The sequence below is a fragment of the Perognathus longimembris genome, chromosome 12, assembly GCF_023159225.1.
Source record: "Perognathus longimembris pacificus isolate PPM17 chromosome 12, ASM2315922v1, whole genome shotgun sequence".
NCBI lineage: Eukaryota > Metazoa > Chordata > Mammalia > Rodentia > Heteromyidae > Perognathus > Perognathus longimembris.
The window spans coordinates 20,840,004-20,861,115 of record NC_063172.1 but is presented as its reverse complement, the minus strand read 5'-3'; the positions used below and the strand labels follow the sequence as shown (position 1 = coordinate 20,861,115).

Sequence of the window (21,112 nt, the reverse complement as noted above, 5' to 3'; positions counted from 1 at the left end):
GAACAGAGTATGCTTTTAACTTCCTTTTAGAAGAAACTTGAAAATGCCAAAAGCAGTGAACTTGAAGCTTTATCTGATAGGATAGTTAGGCCTAAATTAAATATAATATATTGTTTTATTTGGTCTTTCAATCATATTGGAAAGATTGGTTTTAGAAAGCATGGCATTAAGGCTGGTGTTTCTGATAACTGAAATATAACCATCATGATAAGTCATTTTTTTGCCAGTCAAATGGTTATTGAATGAAAAAAAAGCGTACTTAAGAAAGGGATTAGTTAAAAACTTCTCTGTATCTCACCGAATGAAACTGGTTTCTCCAAGTTGGGAAACTAAAGAACAGCACAAGGACCTTGCCTTTTGCAGAAATAATGACAAATAGTCAAAAAGAAAAAGAAAGAAGATACTTCACTACAGAATTAGGAAAGTCAAATAGGTGTAGGAAGCTTTATCTTTACTGTGAAATCAATTATAAACTTTTAAAAGCATGACTCAATTGTAAATCTCCATGGAAATCAGGAAAACAATGCCTTGATTGACAAGAATGGACAAGGGATAGGTGGGGGGAAATACAGACTTATGGATGCAATGTAGTTTAGGACAGTTGACAATGACTCAGTGACCTATTGACTCTTGTAAGTATAGCTCTTATTTTCTACCCTATATCTTTTTTTTAAACCCAGTTCCTCTAATATAGTTTATAAAGCACAGAAATACTGATAGTGGATGCTCCTCCAATATATGCAAATAAGTTTATGTTTTAGAATAATCTCCTTTTTAAAAAAAGCAAATAAACTGTGAGTAAGCACTCTCAGAGTGCAGCCGGATTTCTTTAAAACTCTCCATGATAAACATGAAGAAGAATTTTGATCCAGTTTATGAAAAAAAAAAAAAAAAACACTCTTCTCCATCATTCCTCAGGAATAGGTGACCCAGCAAGTCCTGAAAAGTGTGCTTTGTTTAGCAGTGGACTAAATGTGCACTGTTTTGAGTCGATTTCCAAGAATAGAGGAAGGCAAAGGCCTGCTGCATTATACCATTGTGCAAACCGTGTTCAAGTTGGGATCGAATCGCACTGCCTTTCCCTCCACCGACTTGGCATTGGTGTCGTACATAGGGTTCTCAAAAGCTGCTTGGCCATTGTTATTTTCATGAACTGAACATCCTGTGTATTGGGTTTTGGGTGCAGTCCTGTTGAGGAGAACACCAATTAGTTATGGGTTCACTTTCTGCTCGAAATAGCAAAGTTGGGCTCAAACACCACATTTCACTTATTGCCTTTGTGGATAATGTCGCTTAAAAGTAAACTCAACAAATACATCTTTAAAGCCTGAATGACTTATTGTTTACATATACTGTATGTTTATATATAGCAACAATAATAATGGAACAAATATAAATGAGCTATATTAACTAGTTTCAATTTTCTTACAAACTAAGTTATTACTTTCACTTATATATAATATAAATACATTATGATAATGGGCTGTATGCTCATTTTCTGGAATTTATTGCTAATTAAATTTTTACTGAGTGTCTATTATGTGCTATGCATCATTCTAGACACAATTGTTTATGTACTTTTAAAATAACATAAAGGTACTACTGATGGTTTTCATATAACATGATAGGAAATAATGAATAATTATGAAACAAAAATATTAGATAATAATGGGTGCTGGTGTTTTATGCCTGTAATACTAGCTACTCAGGAGGCTGACCTAGAGGATTGTGGTTTGAAGCCAGCCCAGGAAAAAAAATTAGTGATACTCTCATCTCCATTAATCTACTCAGAAAAAGCTGACTAGTGGTGCTGGGGCTTAAGTGGTAGAGCACTAGCCTTGAACAAAAAGAAGCTCAGGAACAGAGTGTATTCCCTGAGTTCAAGCCCCAGGATCAGCAAAAGAAATAACAAAAATGGATAAGAATTATTATGATATAAACAAATATAGTTGATACACTAAAGAACTTCTGAGAACCACATCAGGAATAGTGATTTAAAAAAAAGTACATCTAAGGAGGCAAAATTTATCTGGGACCTTCAGGATAATTAGGAGCCAGTTCTGCAATAAGAAGGAAAGGAGAATTCTATGAAGCACAGAGAGACAACACAGAATGTACTACAAGTATTAGGAAAATAAAAACACGCAATTTGATTTTAGTATACATTATTAGAGTGAGGTCAAACTTCAAATATAAGCATGATATTATGTCATAAAAGTAGATTCCCAAGTTACTGATGACTTAACTTTTGTTTGTAGTTAACTAACATGTTGTCTATGCTAATGGTCTAGCATTTCTTCTTAATTTCTTCATTTCCCATCTTGTTTAAGGCTTGTTTAACAGATATTTTCCCCATGTCCTACTGCATAATTCATTTATATACATCAGGAATTATATATGTCAGGAATTGATCCCATTTCTGTAATCTAATACCTTAAGGTACATTTTTAAATTTGTTTTACCTAACACTGTAAATCTCAGTTGTAAGTTATAACTCCAAGTAATTATCATATTATGCCACTTTACTGTATTTAACACATTTTCTGAATTTTTATATATTTCAAATACTTTAGAGGATTTATGTAAAATTATTTTTAAGCGATCCCTGTTCTTAAGAGTCTGAGGCAGACAGATCATGATTTAAGGGCAGATAAGGCTATTTAGTGGCATCTTGCCTCAAAAAATGTTTAGAAATGCTTTTAAATGTAGTAGGAAAACATGGGAATTGGAAATATTCTAATTAATCTAAAGTTTCATTGATATAACCTAAGAACTTGACCTCCTATGATGTGTACCTTCTGGCATAACTAACGAATCATATTTTCCCTATCTGTTAAAACTTAATTTACAATAAAACTACATGCAACAACATTTTAAATTTGGATTATTATTATTATGAAATTTTACACGATGTCTTTTCCCAGTAGTGAGCAATAACTTTAAGCAAAACAATGAATCAAAATCACAAATATAAACACTAAATCTATTAAACTCTAAAGAACACGAGCAAATTTACATGGTCTTGAATGTGGCCAGCATTTCTCAGATATGACATGTGATGCCCAAATGTTGAAAGAATAGGTAAATTGGATTCCATCAAAACAACAAAACAAATACCCTTTGTACATCAAAAGACACCATACCAAAAGAACAAAAATGCAAACCAAAAAAACACAGATAAGGAAAAAATCCATGCAAACTGTGTATCTGACAGAGGTTTACAGTACAGACAGAGCAGAGAAACACTTATAACTCACCAGCAATAAAACAAATGACTTAATTAAAAATTAGATGAATTCTTTGAACATGTTCTATTATAGAGAATATTTAGGATATACATGTATTCATATCTAACGAGAAGTATTTCACATGCAATATGGTGAAAATAAAATGAATATTAAGGCTGGGAATGTGGCTTGCTAGAATGCTTGCATAGCATGCATGAAGCCCTGGGTTCAATTCCTCAGTACCACATAAACAAAAAAAGTTAAAAGTGTCACTGTGGCTCAAGTGGTAGAGTGCTAGTATTGAGCAAAAAGAAGCTCAGGGACAGTGCCTGAGTTCAAGCCTCAGAACTGGAAGCACAACACACACACACACACACACACACACACACACACACACACACACACAATGAAACAAGTTCTTGTTAGGAAACAAACACATTTGGGTATTCAAAATCTAAAAGAGAGCTAGTGATGTGCAAAACTATTTAGTGCTCTCCAAATAAGTTACAAACACAATTTTGTATAACAATGTTTCCATTCTTAGACATGGACCCAAAGGAGATGCTATATAGCAAGGATGAAACTTGCAAACATCCTGCTAAATGTATAAGAAACAGACACTGATCTGAGTTCAAAAAGACCCCACTTACATGACTATCCAGAATTATGATTGTATGAAGTTAGAAGTAAGGGAAATGGAAAGTGTCTACTTATTGATTAGCATTCTTAGGGGTCTATGAAAGTACCCTGGAACTATAATGCAAGCAGAGTGTGATGTATCTACCTACTATGGTACAAAATGGTAACTTTGCACTACTTTATGATAATGTAAAATTATTTTATATTTTACAAATAAATTTTGTGATAATTCCTATTTTCAACTTAAGTCTGATCTTGACAAGACTTACTAACTCATAATTATTTATACATAGCCTAATATCAAATGAATTATTCTTAGAGAACATAGACTGATTGATATTGAAAACATCATTTAGACACAAAATTCATTTGGGTAATAAAGCTGAGTTGACTCATTAACTATTTATTTTTCCTTACTAGAGATTTCCCTAAATAGTAGTGAATTCCATATTAAAGTCCCTCCAGACCATGTTGCACTGTAGAGATTTAATAGGTCTAAATAATGTGTGCAATCATTTACTTGCTCTATCACAAATGCATCGTAGTAATTGCATAATTTGTGAAAGATACAAAAGATAAGTTGAAAGATTAAATATATCAAACCTATCTGCTAGGATAAAATCAGCCAGGACTGTTATGTGAACAGAAAGGTCTAGATATATACTTTCTCTCAGTTGCCTCAACACAAATGGCAATGACATGATCTCTGCCATTTAAATACTAATGACCATTTTCTCTCTTTGAAGTCTTATTAAGGATAATGGAAGAATAATATGTACAACCAGTTCTATACTAAGAAATTGACAGAAAAAATGAGGAAGGGCTAGGCTGACTGCTAATGCAATGTTGCAGAACAAGTTTATAATGTGTATGTAGTGTTGTGAAAATGGGAGGGAAAATATGATTTCCAATAATTATGTACACAGAGTTCCACAACATGGAAAAACAGAAATGAGGATTTGAAACAAAGCATTAAAGTTAGCCTGAACGTTTTGTGGAATGCTTATGGAATTAGAAGTCAGAGAGCTTACCTTTGTTTATATAGATAAAACCCAAAGCCTGCAAATATAAGTGCAAAAAAAGGCACAAGAATAGCAATGGCCACAGAACTACTATTTGTACCATGAGGCTGGTTTGAAGAATTTGAACCTTCTGTCATATTCAATCCTGAAAAATAGAAAGTCATTGATGAGAATAAAATAAATTTTTATTATAATGGAGTCTTGCTTAAACTCAACAATTTATTGAATTTCAAAAATATCTTTTATTATATATTTTTATATATTTTATTGACATATATACATACATATATACAATACATATATACATATACATACATATACCACAAAATATCTGTGAACTGTGAAATATTTTCAACTTATTACCATACTTGTTTTGTGCTTTTTCTTTTTTCTTTTGCACATGTATAGCCTTTGTTTTTCCAGGAAAGTATGCAAACTGACCAATAGTTTTTGTTTCTGAACTAAGTTTATACAACAGTGGAAAGACTTGAAGAGAACAGTATGCATACCTCAGGAACGAAAAAGTGGCTAGTGTGCTTTATGAATGAAGGTATAATTCCTTCTGTCATATCTAGGAATGTTTTCTAGAGGAGATAGGATATAAGTTTCACTTGGAAGCTTCTGAGGAACAATTAATGTAAAAGGAAGAAACAGTTTTGTAATTCTGCAAATGGGAATATAGGTGTCTTATTTGGGAATGTGACAGACATTGATTTGGGGTTGGAATTAGGTGCAGAAATAATAAACCACGGTTACACTGAAGGAAGACAGAAATATTCTAAATATCCCAAATATATTCTGTGAGGGACAACTAAAGAAATGGTCATGGAAGGAGAGTTTGGAGAGCACAGTCCACAGATACAAGAAGAAGGTGGTAGTTACGATTCTGATTAAAAGAAAAATACTTAAAATTTAAATTAGAGCAAATGGAAGAACAGAAAAGAAAACTTGAGGGAATATTTCATAGCTAATGTCAACGTAACTAGAGTCTGTGAATGAAAGAGGTTAAACAGACAATTCAATGTACTGTGGATAAGGCTGAGTAGCCATGGTCTTAGCTGATTTAGGAAGAGGAAGTGGGTTTGCTAATATACTGTCAGAGTGATGGGAAGAGGGAATACCTAACAGGTCTTATTCAGAAAGTATTAGATCCTATTTTATAGACTCTATTTTAGACCTTTAGACTTTTGAGAAATTTTTGTAAATTCCTGGTATCCAATGGCAGAGCTGTGTTTAGCTACCACTTTAATGAGTGTTTTCTTCTGCTTAAAAAAGACACATGTATTTAAGCAGCACATCATATTAAAAGATATTATTCTTGTTTGTTTACAGAGAGCTAATTTCTCTTTCTGACTAAGTCACATGCAACTTAGATACAACTGTGTCTGAATAGAATATTTGTCTTTGAAAAAAGAATAGGGCATTCTTCTAAACCTTCTTTTTCCATTGACTCAGTATATTCACATACATCTTAAAAGTAATGGTTTAGCAAGATAAATGTATGTTAGTAGGTTTTATAGCCTGGATTTATTATATCTGTAACCACGTCACAGTTTAATAATGGGAGACAATATATCTCAGTAATAGAATTTCCTAAAAGCTGTATTTTCTGATATCTTTGAGAAAGGTTATTAAATGTTCACTCACATGGTAGAAGACTTGGAAATGAGAAAGGAAAAAGCTTGTGTCTCCCATCACAGAAAATTTACATACTTGCAAAGCACAAAACCCCCAAAGGGGCCCATTAATCAAAGCTATCTTTCTTCTGTGTAGTCTATAGGTTTCTCGAAATGCGCTACATTTCCAGGGTAGTAAGAAACTTGTAACAATATTCAAACTGAGAAATAGTAGTGTAGTTCTCAGAAGATAACATCAAATAATTTACAATTTAATATTTCCTTTTTTCTTCTACATCACTTTTTCTTCTCCCTTGCTTAAGGGCAAGACAGCTTGTCATGTATATTAGAAATTTGATGAAAAGCTAAACATTGCATAGAGTTGTCACATAGAAAATGATGTCTGGAAGGAAGTGATTATTTACAAAACTATCCAATGCCTCAGTACATAGTTCTTACCAAGAACAAATCAAAATATAGTAAGTGTGCTCAATGTACAGAATCTACTGTCTTTCCTTATAACATCTGCAGTAATGAAGAGCCCACACAAAAATCAAAGTAAATGCATTACCCAGTCTTTGTAGTCCAAATTGTCCATAATCTTTGCCTTGAATAAATCCTTGAAATACATAAGTAGCTCCATCTGGCTCAGCAGAAACCTAAAAATATTTGAAAGTCTTATAACTATGAAGACCAGCTATGGCCATATTTCTTAGCCTGAATAAATGCTGAGTTTTATTCTGAAATGAATATGACATGCTATTCTTATCTTCTATGTCTTTCTCCTCAGTAAACAGCACATGCCATACACTTTGCATCAAACAAAGCAAAATTTAATTTACAACTTTGAATAAATATGATACTATTAAAATGGGCCTGGTAATTGATACAATGACATAGATACATAGATCTTTCAATGGTTAGGAACCTATTATCCAACCAACAAAAGGCAGTCACATGAAACAGAGTCCTCATTTTACTGGTCACTTAAAAATTAGAGTATAATGCTGTTTTTTGTAGGTTAGATTGCCTTTTCCTGTGTAGGTACAATCCTTCCACATCCCCACACCTTCATGGGAAGGGTGTCCTTATGATTTCAATGAATTTAGTAGTTCTCAAAACTGAGTTAGCCACTTTTATGTGACTTGGAGGAATAATGTGTCACTTTTTAGCCTATACCTGTAAGCCTACAGAATCACTTGTGTGTTCCATTATACTCAGAGAAATCAGCCAGTCACAGAATACCATATATTAGACGATGTTACCCAGCGAAGTCCAGAACATGGAACTCTAGAGACGAAGCCTCTGGACCAGTAGTTGTCCAGGGCACAGCAAGAATCAGAGTTGGAGGTGAGATAAATAGGTAAATGCTGTGGGGTTTATCTTTGGAATGATATTGTTTCTAAATCCAGTTGTGCTGCTGTCTAAACTTATCTGAGGACACTCTTTAAAACCAAACCCGAGTCCATTTTACATTTCATTTTAGAATACATGAATTAAGCCTAAAATAAACTGTTAATCAATGGCATATGTCAGACCAACATGGTAGATAATACATGCCAGTAATTCCAGAACTCAGGAGACTGACATGGGAGGATTGTGAATCTAAGGTCATTCCAGCTACATAGAAAATCTCTGTTCCAAATGAATACTATCTGCCACTGTATTTAAATTCATTTCAGAACTTTTGAGTTTATTTCAGCACCTTTTTTTTTTTTTTTTGGCCAGTCCTGGGCCTTGGACTCAGGGCCTGAGCACTGTCCCTGGCTTCTTCCCGCTCAAGGCTAGCACTCTGCCACTTGAGCCACAGCGCCGCTTCTGGCCGTTTTTCTATATATGTGGTGCTGGGGAATCGAACCTAGGGCCTCGTGTATCCGAGGCAGGCACTCTTGCCACTAGGCTATATCCCCAGCCCTATTTCAGCACCTTTTGTCCCGTTGAGAGCTTTTGATTTCTCAGAAGAGAACACAGTTTGTTTTCTGCGGCCTTTCCAGTTTCCACCTCAGAATAAGGTGAGAAGCTGGCATAAACTTCATAGCACACAACTACAAGCAGAGCTCACACAGCTCACCCAACATTGAGAAAGAACCAAATACTTACACTTGACCCTGAGACATTTTTGTCTTGATTATAAAGATGAAGAACATCCACATAGAACAGGAGAGAAAGCTTTCGGTCTTTCTCCAGTCCTCCTTGGAAAGGAATGCTTGGCATTCCTTGAGAACATGTTCTGAGTGCAAGCGCTTATTCTCCTGCCCAGTTTGTTAATGTGAACTTATCACTGCCCAAATTCACTTTGGACTTTCCATTCCAATATATGATTAAATATGTGGCAGAATCAACAGGGAATCTTCAGCAACCATGTCTCCACAGCAAGCTGCAAGGGGGATCCCTTTCCTCACAAGGCATTTTAGAAAATATGGAGCTCCCATGTTGGTTAAATAGACATACTAAGTTTTCTGACTGATTTTATAAAAATGGTTTATGTGCTTTAAAGATTGATGAATTCATCTTTTGGGTTTTGGGGTTCTTGTTTATTTTTAGAGACAGAGGTTTTGTTTTTTGTTGTTTTTCTGTTTTTGAGTTTTCCATTTAGGCCATGCTGTTGTCAAACACATGATCTTGTTCCTCAGCACCCTGAATGCTGGGATAACAGGCATGTTCATTACTCTCCAGGTCCAAATATATATTTTACTAATTTTTTCCTTGATAAAAAACAATGAAAATACTACACCGAATATATTATAAAAATACTACATAAAAATAGAGTCACATTTGCCTTGATATTTTGGAACAGTATATATAGATACTACTTTGTGGGTAGGCATTTGTAAGAGTGTGTACAAAATTAGCCAAACTTAGAAAACTCCCTTTTCCTGAGCAAGCTGAAAATTCGTTATTAAAACTAGCAGCAAACTTTTAAAGACATGTACTTACAAAGCCATCCATGGCCCAATTCTCCTCTTTCAGTTTCTTCACAGAAGCATGAGGTGGTACTTTAATAAGATATATGTGCAACATTAGACGAGCTTCTTGACTTTTATATATTCCTGTAAATGCAAGGACATTTACTTAATTTTGCAAATAGTCTTAATCTTATTACCTCTAAGTTCTTAAATATTTTCATGGAAGAACTGTGATAGGAAAAGAAATAAAATGATGTCCATTACAAACAATTAATACTTTCCTTAAACCCTGTACTGTACATTGATTTTTCAGTAGGAACCTCGGCTGAAATCATATCTGGGGAATTGAAATACCATTGGTAATATCATTCCTTGATATCCACAAACAACCTGATTTGACCCTCAAATCAGATTTAAAATTAGAAGTGTCTATGTCCAGTTTAAATTGATGATCTTTTCTAACTATCAATTAGGAGCTATCACTGCGTGAAATTGTCCCAGGTGTTGCTGGAGTCACAAAATAAATACTTATTGTTCCTAGGCTTAGGAACTTTAACAATTTGAAAGTATTTTTAAACACATAAGTAAACAAAAGATTGATGCAAGAGAAATCATAAACACTGAGCCATTGGGAAATGCTCAGAAAATGAATATTTGAATTGTTTTTGTAAAGTAAGTAAGAATTTTAGTCCAAAAAGAGAAATACAAGTAATCTATAAAGTGAAGAAAAAATACATACACAAATAGTTTTTTTCAATACTGAATATTCTAAGCATGGGAATAAACAGAATATACACCGATTTAAGGGAAGGGTAGGCAAGAAAGCTGCAACACAAAATTTCACAATTGACTTGATTAAGTAGTAAAAAATTTAAAAAGCTTAAGAATTAAAATCTTGTTGGGCTGGGCATATGGCCTAGCGGCAAGAGAGCTTGCCTCATATACCTGAAGCCCTGGGTTTGATTCCCCAGTACCACATATATAGAAAATGGCCAAAAGTGGCACTGTAGCTCAAGTGGTAGAGTGCTACCCTTCAGCAAAAGGAAGCCAGGGACAGTGCTCAGGCCCTGAGTTCAAGGCCCAGGACTGGCAAAATAAATAAAAAAAAATAAATAAAATAAAATTTTTGTGATTACCTACTAGTAACTTATAAATAGGGCTTCAAAAGAATATAAAAACAATGAGACAAAAGTCTTGATCTAAGTTAAATTGTAATCATCAAGGACAGGTTATAAGTGGATTGAAAGTAATTGGGTGGCAAAATGACACAATTTTCTATTGATATAGTGAGAAAAATGTAATATTAATTTTGTGTATTTTTATTTGTATGAATCTATTTTTGAAGTGTTCCATATCATGTAAATATAGATCAGTTTGAGTTAAAACATCAAGGAAACAGGGAATTAAATATTAAATTAAATGACATTAACCTGTAAAAATCCTCTTGCAAATTTTTAACTTCCAACTTTCAGAGTTTTAAACTAAGGATTTAGTTCAGCTGGTTAAGACTTACTTATCATGTAAAAGGTTGGATCCCCAGCACAGCAGGAAAACCCCAAACAGAACAAACAAAATGTCTTCAGAATTTTTGGGAGGAGTGCTAGAGTACAATCAATTCATCAATACCCAAACCAGACAGTCATGTTCCTGAATGAATTATAAATGTTTTAAAATCAAATAGAACAACTATTTCATAGTATAAAACTTACTAATAAAAATGATGAAGTCATCACAAACATAAGCCCCAAAGTACTATTTTTGTATCTCTACCTGACAGTAGCAGTTCCATGTTACTATTGCTCAGTGTTGCGTTAACTCTCCCAGTGGAAGCATTGAAACTGGTCACGGTCAAGGTCATGGGTTGTTTCCTGCCTTTGAAGTTGTATGAACCTTTCCATATGTAATTTTGGGCGAACACATCATCAGGAACTATGAGTAAGATGCATAAACCACACTTTTTAATTTCATGACTTCCTACAAATTCAAGTATCAAATATTAACATCAAGAATATTTAGCTTACTGAGCAATATACAATGATGAAAATGTGTCTAAATTAAATAAATTGTACAGATAAAAGGTTATTTAGAATAAATCAAATAGTATTTTCTCACATCATCAATAAGAAATTCCTTATTCTGCTGCATAAATTACTTGTCTAATCCCCAAATTTCCCACTGATTGACATGTTGGCAGACTAAATGAGATTGTGTATGCATTTCCAAACACAGAGGGATTTTTTAAAGTATTCATTTTTCCATTAACTTTAATTCCTCATAGTATGATATGAGCTCCAATGATTAACTATGCTTTGTACATTGTTCAGTCAAATGCATAATTTTATCAATATGGAATATATATATATTTTCAAATAACTTCACTTTGTAAAGAAAATAGTAGACCTGTTTTAGAAATCATGACTTAGAGAAATGACAAATTCATTTACTTACCACTTAGCTTTGGGCTGGGTGTTCCTAATGCAGGTCTAGGATCTTTTACCAAGATTTTGGAACCAGCTACAAAAAGAAATGGGTGTTTACAAATGTGAATGAAATTACACAAAGAGACACACATTTGCAGTGTTGACACACTGTAAATTTCATTCTCTGAGATATATAATTTTCTACAAAATGTCCTGTTTGTTATGTTATCTCAGTCTTCTGCTCAGAAGTATTATTGTATAAAGACTTTGATATTTATGCCAACCTAGTCCAGAAGAAAGAGGTAGATTATTTTAATGTTATCAACATGAGACACTTTACCATACAGGCAAAAGCTAGATGCAACCAGTTGCTTCCAACACAGATGCTGAAGGTATTTCACTGTTAACAATAGGTGAATCTGTTTTGGTAAACTTGAGATGCATCAACTTTGTTAAAATACCTGGATGGCGCATTAAATGAAGTCTCAAAGATAAAATCTTTTAAGCCACGCCCAAACATGGCATATCACATGAAAATCAGGAATGGAATGGAAAGTTGTGGAAGCTAAACTAAAAAATATAATAATGTCTTTCAAAAGAATTAATTGGAAGTGATTTCAGTGAGGAATTATTTTTCTGATAAGTGAAGAATATCTGAATGAAATACTGATATAGCCAGAGAAGAACTGGCTGCAGTAATCTCAGTAGAGATGACACTGAGTTTTACAATCACATTACAGATATGAAAAGAGAAAATAGAAGGCTATGAAAATTATAGGAAGTTTAGGTCAGGTAAGTACTAGATTTTTATTATGTACAACTATATGAGAACAGACTGTACCACGGAGACAAGGAATTCCTAAAGAAAGCACATAGATACTATTGAGTACTAAGGTCTTTGAGGAATTCCAGTCAAGATGTTAATTAAGCATTTGGACACATAGCTTGGAGTTAAAAGTAGACAGATGAGCTGGAAGTATTCATTTGTAAGTAATTAAAATAAGCAAAATTATCATATGAGTGAGATTTCCTAGAAGAGTTTGAAAGAGGAAAAGAGCAAATGGCTACATATGAATCTTTAGAAAAACCTTAAATAGAAGAAAGAATTTTATAAATAAAAATGAAGAATGACCCAAGTGCCAGTGGCTCAAGCCTGCAATCCTGGCAACATAGGAGGCTGTGATAGAAGATTGTTGTTCAAAGCTAGCCCCAAAGAAAAGGCAAAGATTCTCAATCTCCAATTAAACAGCCCCTCTCCCTAGAATATTAGTATTGGAGGTATGGCACAATTAGTAGAGCGTTATCTAAAAGAAAAAAGGCTAAAAAGTGCATGGTTCCCTGAATTCATGCTGAGAGAGAGAAAGAGAGACAGAGACAGAGAGAGGAAATGTAGAGGACTAAAATAGATAACATATAACTATTACTTGGAGGAAATGCAATATTGATTCAACAAGTATCTATTGAAAATGTTTCACTGCTACGTTAAAATTACAGTTGTAAAATCTTTGAATAAAATTTTGTTGCCATAATTAAATTTTAGTTAGAAGGGACATATATAAGATTTGCCTATACAGTAGGAATTTCCAGCACCTAAAAATTTTGGAAAAAAGAAATGTTATGGATAAGAAAGAACATGTGGTTGTGATTTGTAAATACTCCAAGAACAAAGAAGAAATGTTTATCGATGGTGTGATCAAGAACTCTGGACAACTTTCTCTGCTACTTCTAGCATCAGAAATTTTGTTCCTGTGGGTGTTCCAGAGTAGATTGTCTTGCCCAACTTGTAGCTTAGACAGGGCAATCCACATAGATGTAATAAAAAATAATTCTGACTAATAGATACAGAGACGACTTGTTCAATATTGTGCCACAGCAATCTATGACCCCAGAGATTCTTGAAGCAATTTTTCTTACTCTAATGGTTTCACTAGTATATCTTTGAAAATATAAGTTACAGTAAAATAAAATATGCTCAATTAATGTGGGTCTAAATACAATGACTCTTGTAAGAAGAGAAGACAAGATAAAAGAAATCAGGTATAAAGCTAGGAATCAAAGTGAAGCACAGCCAATGGGAGCTCCGATGTCCAGGAGCTACCAGTATAGTGGAAAAATTAAGGCAAGGAAAAAACCTGTAGAATTCAAAAGTTATGTTGACATCTTGATTCTGGATTTTAGGACCTCAGAACTTTGAAAGAATGTTCTTGTTGTGTTCAGAGTCTAATATTCAGGAACTTTGTTATATCAGCCAGGGGAAGCTAATATATCTTCCTTAGAGAAAGAGCTTGATGGAAGATTAAAGACCAAAGGAAAGGTCAACATGAAAAAAGATACAAAAAGATCTGATACTATTTCTGTGTTCTTGAATCCTGCACCACCAATGCAATCCCTGTCTTAGGAGTGGGCTGACAAATTCCGCTTGTTTCAAAGATAAGTTAAACTGAAGTTTCTTCTCTTATCCAAGAAGGTTTGTTAGTACAATCCCTTGTGTATCTAAAATTTACCTTCACAAATAGGAACTTTTCCAGTCCAGGTATTATCAGATCGACACACTCTATGTTCTGTTCCACCTGCTAAGAAAAAGCCAGGCTGGCAGGTATAAATTAGAGTATACCCATGAGAAGGAAGGTCCATTCCTACTACATTAGCATGAGCAGGTGTTTCTGGCTGCTTACAGCTGTGGGCTATGTAAAAAAGAAAAAAAAAAGAATATTAATATTCTGTAGCTGTTAAAATTCTTAGAAAAGACATGTTTTTTTTTTCATGAGATGTTTATAATCATAGCAACTATGGAGGCACAGAACTGAACATTGCAGTTCAAGGCCACTTCAGGCCTAAACAGTCACAAGACTCCATTTCCACCCAATGATTTTATAGCCCAGTGGGATGTGCCTGCCCTCTACAGTCCAGTTTGAAGTACTGGCTTTTGTGTAGTGCCTGTCCTTCCAGCAACAAAGTGAAATCCATATAGGAGAACTGATATGGCCTGAGCATAAAGAAAGACATCTATTTTTAAATAAAAAAATAAAAAAGACTGACAGAGCTGCTCCAGTGACAGTATGCCTAGAAAATGTGAAATCTTGAGGTTATAGCCTAGTTATGCCAGAAATAAAAACCAAATTTATTTTGAGATTCACCAAAATATACCCAGTAGATACATTTTCTGCCATAATTTAAATATAACAGTTATTCTATAGAACCAAAAAATCCATATCAATACACTGTTTCATAGCCTAGTGTTTCCTAAACTATCATATGTAGATCAGTGGTAGATGTTAGCAGATTAAATGAAGATAAAAATAACTTATAGTTGCTAATTATGTCCATGGATTTGACTATAATGTTATTCAAGAAAGTCCTCATGAATAATCACATTTAAACAAACAATACTATCTCACAATAAATTGTTTTAAATATTGTCAAGCTGAGATTCTCCAGACTACTTTACAAAATATTATTTTGTAATTTCTATTGTATAAAGTTTAAATGACTTAAAAATCTCAAGCTAAGAGAAACTATGGGCACATTATATTGTCAATATAATTATACCACTGTGCAAAAATTATATTTTTAATTGTGAAAAACAATTTTCCTGATAATATTTGTATTTATATTCTACAAAGAATCATGTAACTGCAGCCTCATTATACTGTTCTCTGCTATTAATACTTTATTACTTAGGAAGTATCATTTACTAATTTTAAACATAACATTTTCAGACAATATTTGGGTTCATAAACTGAAAGTGTCATTCATTTATCTAAGTTTTCCTTATTTCTTTCTTCTTTCTTCCTCTTTCTCTTTCTCTCTCCCTCTCCCCTCCCCCCACCTTCCCCCTTTCCTCCCTTTCTTCTTTTCTTTCCTTTATTTTTTCTTTCTTTCCGCTATTCTTGGGTCTTGAAATCAAGATCTGGGACTGTCCCTGAGCTCTTTTAGCTTAAGGCCACCAAGCTACCACTTCAGCCACAGTTTCATGTCCAGCTTTTTTTTTTTTTTTGTAGTTTATTACATATCAGAGTCTTTCTGATTTTCTTTCCTGGGCTGGCTTTGAACTGTAATCCTCAGATCTTAGCCCCCTAAGTAACTATGATCACAGGTGTGAGGCAGTGGTGTCTGGCTATCATTCATCAAATCATTTGGCTCCTTTTCTATTTTTTATCCACTTCTAATTCTCTCCTTTGTTTCCATGGTATCTGATATTCGAATTCATCTGGTTTTATGTCTAATGCAAAATTATTCTTTCTCAATCAGAAATAAATACTACAAGGATATTTTCCTAATGAGCAGGCAGCATTTTAAGCTATGTAGATATAGCCATATCTATAGATGGATATATCTATGTCTGTAAATAATTATATCTTAATCTCTATCCTTCAAGATGGTCTCTAAAACAAAGTACTGTGTGGACAAATTTATTTGAAAAAACACTGTTTATTTTTACCTAACAGAGGTTCATAAAGCCATGAACAAAAAAGCTAACATTTTAAAATCATACATTAATAGTTGTATATTTAATGTGGTTAATTTATAATTTGGTTAGTTTAATCTTCGTGCATTATGAATAAAGGCAAGCACAGATAAGTCCCACTGCACTCTATCTTCCATACTGTACACATGTTAGACAGTAACAGATATTAAACTTGTTTAAATAATCATATCCTAAATGTAGGTTATCAAAGAATCTTGATTACCTAGTTGTAGTTCCTAAATCTACGGTAAAGTGAATATCCTGAAAATTTTTCTTCTAAAGAATTGAGCTCTAATTAAATAAAAGGCCATGCAAAGAAGTTAACAGATGTCTCGATGCAATGCTCTGCTGCTTTTGGTACACTGCCCCTCCTCCAGGGTGTCTTGGATCATTTGAATCATCTAAAGCAAGGCTAAATGTGCAAGGCTTATTTGAGCTTAAGTAAATCTTAAATTGAATGTGTTCATAATTACAATTTCTACTCTAGCATAGTCCTTTTTACCACAAGAGACTCACAATTCACACACAGATTAAAAAGATGAAAGTAGAAGGGAAGAAGATACAAGTAGCTACCACCTGAAATTTATTTCAAATTGTATATTTTAAAAGGCCAGTCAAACACGTCAGGTTTTGTTTTTATAATCTGTACAGTAAATGATGTCAGTTTGAGAACACTGAAGTAAGTTCCAAATTTCTAATTAGCATCCATGATATTTTTAGCAGATATTTTCAATTTTCCTTACACACTAAGAGACTCTTAACATATTGGGGCAGATTTATGAGATAAAGAATTGTTAACCTAAGTTTTCAGAAGGCAATACACACAAACACACACATATCTACTCTCACCTTTGGAAATATAAGATACATATAAATTCTACCCCTGATAAGGATCATTTCTTGCACATTATACTTACGTAGGCATTCAGGCTGAATTCCACTCCATGTGAGGTCAGGAAGACAAGTTCGCGTTGTAGATCCTTGAAGCAAATGTCCCTTTTTACAGTGGAATTGTACAACACTTCCTACCTACAGCAAATTAAAGAAAGGAAAACAAATTTGCAACACACTTGTAAACAGATCAAGAATAAGAGAAACCTGTGACTTACTTTCAGATGAAATTCTGGAATTTAGTCATGGGATTTGAAGAAACATGAGGACTAAAGCCAACATACTATGTGCATGTGTGTCTGTGTGTGATAGAGAATTAAGACAAAGATAAATAAACACTGAAAAAAGATAACCATGGGAGTGAAAGTCAATTAAGCATATAAAAGGTAAATTAATTTTGAAAATGGGAAAATACAAGGTAAGAATAAAATGAAAATGATTTAATTTCAATGAATTTAATCTTAATGAATGTGATGAATCAAAACCAAACAACTAAAGCCACAGAGTTTGCAATGTTTCTAAGGATGTAGAATTTGTATAGCTATATAGAACAATACAGTCCTCAAAATGTGGTATCCAGGCAAGTACGAGATCAACATCAGCTAGTAATTTATAATGTGAATCCTGGAGCATATTCCAGACACACTGAAAAAGAGATTCTTAAGGAAGAAAAAAAACTTTATGTAATAAAAACAATATAATTTTAATGATCACAGGGACTTGAGAATGACTGATATAAATGTTAAAGAAAAATGACTTAATGAGCATATATAGACTTTTATATATATCATATATATTATCTGTTTGGGAAGAAAATATGTTTGAATAATTGATGTGGATGTTTCAAAAACATGACAGTTTAGGTGGTATGTACAATGGCAAGACCTGGGATATATTGAATAAACTCAGAGTCCAGAGTAATGTGCTTGATTTTAATTTTGGATCTGATATTACATAAACAAGTTACAACCTTTTGAGACTTACTTTCTCTACCATAAATAACATTTATGCTGTTATTTATCTGGAGATTTATTTTAATGATCATATGAAATAGGATCTCTCTCTATCTCTATCTATCAATCTATCTATCTGTCTATCCATCCATCCATCCATCCATCCATCCATCTATCCATCCATCCATCCTGGGAGCACACACAATTTTCAAATGAATTCCGTTTATAATGGTGAATTTGGAGACATAAGTAAGGAATAGTTCTGAAGTCTGAAATAGCAGTCTGTCAATTGAAAGAATGAGAGGATTAGTCCTAATTAAGGGGCTGACACTTTCATTTTAGATGAACTTGTGGTGAGCCAGGGGGAAATGTTAACTATCCCAAAATATATTGCAAGGAGAAATCACACAATATTTTAGATATTTAGGGGTAAATACAAGATAAATGCTATTTAGGATATGATATTTCACATTTTTCTAACAAACTCTGTATTTTATAATTTATCACTCAGATTCAATGTTCTGTCTTCCTGTTCTGAAGATGAAGAATCAAGTAGTCCTATTCTTTCAGGTTAAAAAATGCTTGAATTTTATTTTTCAGGTGATGATGTCTCAGACATGTAACACTACATACTCAAGAAGCTGAGTTCTGAGGATTGAGGTTAAAAGCCAATCCAGACAAGAAGTCTATGGTCTCTTATCTCAAATTAATTACCAAAAAGTCAGAAGCAAAATTGTAACTCAAAGTGGCTAAGCCCGAGCCTTGAGCATAAAATCTGAGGGACAATACCTGGGCCCTGAGTTCAAGCACCAAGAGCAGTACACAAAAGAAAAAGAATAGTTGACTTTTGATGAATTATTTAAAATAAAACAAAGGTCCTCACTGAAATAAGTGGATATTCATGGAGTTTCCTCTTTTATGATTTATATCCTACTATTTAAGGCTCTAAAACATCATACAACATTTTTAACAATTTACTACAGTTAGACAATAATTTCAATTAAAATTGTACTTTGATACAGGATTATAACATACATAATTATATCACACATACTTATATCATGTACAATCACATTAAACTTGGCATTACCATGTTTAGTTTGGTAAGGTTAAATATAAATGGAATAAATATCTAAAGTGTTAGATTTAAAATAGTCCTTAACTTTAACCACTTTATGAAACAAACTTTGAATCAAGCAATGTTTCTTTCATTGCTTGGAGCTCAATTTAAAAAGAGATAAAGCAATTACTGAAGTATATGTTCTTGGCACTTACTCCATTATTAATTATTAATGTACATGTTTCATCTATCATTACAACAGTTATTTATTCCCAAGATTACTCTTGACTCTCCCAGGACTGAGTTTTCTTTAGCTAGGATTTTCATTCCTAGCTCACTACTGAGCACTTCGCATCTGATCAAACCAGAGTAAATATAAAATTTGAGATAGTCTTAACTCTGAACATCTGTGAATCCCACAGACATACACCCTGGGATTGGAATCAAGTGCCTCATACACTTGGCAAATGCTTTATCCCCGAGCAGTGCTCTGAGCCATCTTCTGGAAATTAGGAAGTGGGAACGAGATGGTCATTCTCTTTATGAGGTGGTGCTGGTGAGAGAAACATTTGATTGGTTATATAGCTAAACTATAATTTTTAAAAATGATTAAGATATAAGAGGATCAGTAGGAAGGATTTATTAATGCTGGTAAGTCTTCAATTCTGGTATTTCTGTATTTCACCTTCTGGTCCATTCTTTCTGGCGAGGATGAACACATACTTGCACACTATTGGTAACACCTTTAGGTTTTAGCCAGCTCAAAACAGTGATTGATATTTGCAAGAATTTTTCTTAAGTAAAACATCTTTGCATATGAGATCACGTTCACTTGTTTTCACCTCTAAATTATTAGCTACAATTATTTAACTTCTAAATTTTTTTGTTCCATAATGGTTTTGTTAACATCTATTTAGTATGTGTGGGTATATACACATAGATAGCAAAGTTGGTATTCCCAGTTTAATATACTAAGTCTATTTTTATTTTAGTAGACAGATAAAGTTATAGTTTTACACACTTATAATTGAATCTACTCATATTTATGTAAAGTTAAATTTTCTATTATATGTATATTAGCTCAAATAATGGGTATTCCCAGTTAAACTAACTTTTATGATTATGCTTCTCAATGCTGAATTAAAGTTTTTGTTCCATCTGTTTACTGATTGACACTTCAGAATCCAACCATTTCCCAAGATTATGCATGAGGAAGGAGTCCTACTTTTCAGAAAATCAACCTGACTTACTATAGAGACAGGAACCTCAACACTCCCAATGTTGCTGAAAGGTTGTCACCAACATGTTATGTGATCACAACAAATCTCCTTTCAGGTTGTCTGCTTAATGATGAGAACCGTGCTGAGAAGTTAGCTGCCCATTTTTCAAGATTTAAGTGATAAAATTTTATGGAGATATGAATCTAAAGTTTTTGTTTTTCTTTTTTTAAAACCTAGCTATAATAGAGCCCAAGACTTGTTTTCCCACTTTTATATAATCTGAACCAGGGGTAGGTAAAGCAGAAGAATTGGAAACATTATCAAACCAACTTTCATACTGTGACTGAACTGTAGATAAGTGGAATCTATTTTTAGCAACAAAAATATGGCACTTTAGAGGAGCCCTTCTTTTAGAAATGAATGCTTTTCAGATTCAACCTGAATTTGACTCAGAATAGCACAATTTAGGAAGCCGTGCAACAGAAAGCAATTGGGTAATGTGTAAATTGGCTATTTCCTTTTGGAATCAGTGTGCACTTTGGCTCCCCTCAGACTCCTGTCACAGAAAACTTGCTGAATCTCTATACAAGTCTAAATTGGAAAAGGAGAGAACAAGAATGGCAGTCACGCATGACTGGACCAACTAAAGAACATGTGTTTAAAATAATGGGCTATGGTTAGATTATTTTT

At 33.5% G+C, this 21,112-nt stretch overlaps 1 protein-coding gene across 3 annotated transcripts in view; it reads right to left on the bottom strand.

Annotated features, from left to right (window-relative positions):
- Window positions 1-826: 826 nt before the first annotated feature.
- Window positions 827-21,112, bottom strand: part of Csmd3 (CUB and Sushi multiple domains 3) — an 860,328-nt gene continuing 840,042 nt past the window's right edge. For all 3 annotated transcript variants that reach the window (XM_048358905.1, XM_048358906.1, XM_048358908.1), the window contains 8 exons: window positions 17,216-17,327; window positions 14,335-14,514; window positions 11,859-11,924; window positions 11,181-11,339; window positions 9,442-9,554; window positions 7,076-7,163; window positions 4,898-5,033; window positions 827-1,188 (listed from right to left, as the gene is read on the bottom strand). In XM_048358905.1, the coding sequence (XP_048214862.1) occupies window positions 1,029-1,188; window positions 4,898-5,033; window positions 7,076-7,163; window positions 9,442-9,554; window positions 11,181-11,339; window positions 11,859-11,924; window positions 14,335-14,514; window positions 17,216-17,327 (1,014 nt within the window). In that variant the 3' untranslated portion in view covers window positions 827-1,028. The remainder of the gene's footprint in view (window positions 1,189-4,897; window positions 5,034-7,075; window positions 7,164-9,441; window positions 9,555-11,180; window positions 11,340-11,858; window positions 11,925-14,334; window positions 14,515-17,215; window positions 17,328-21,112) is intronic.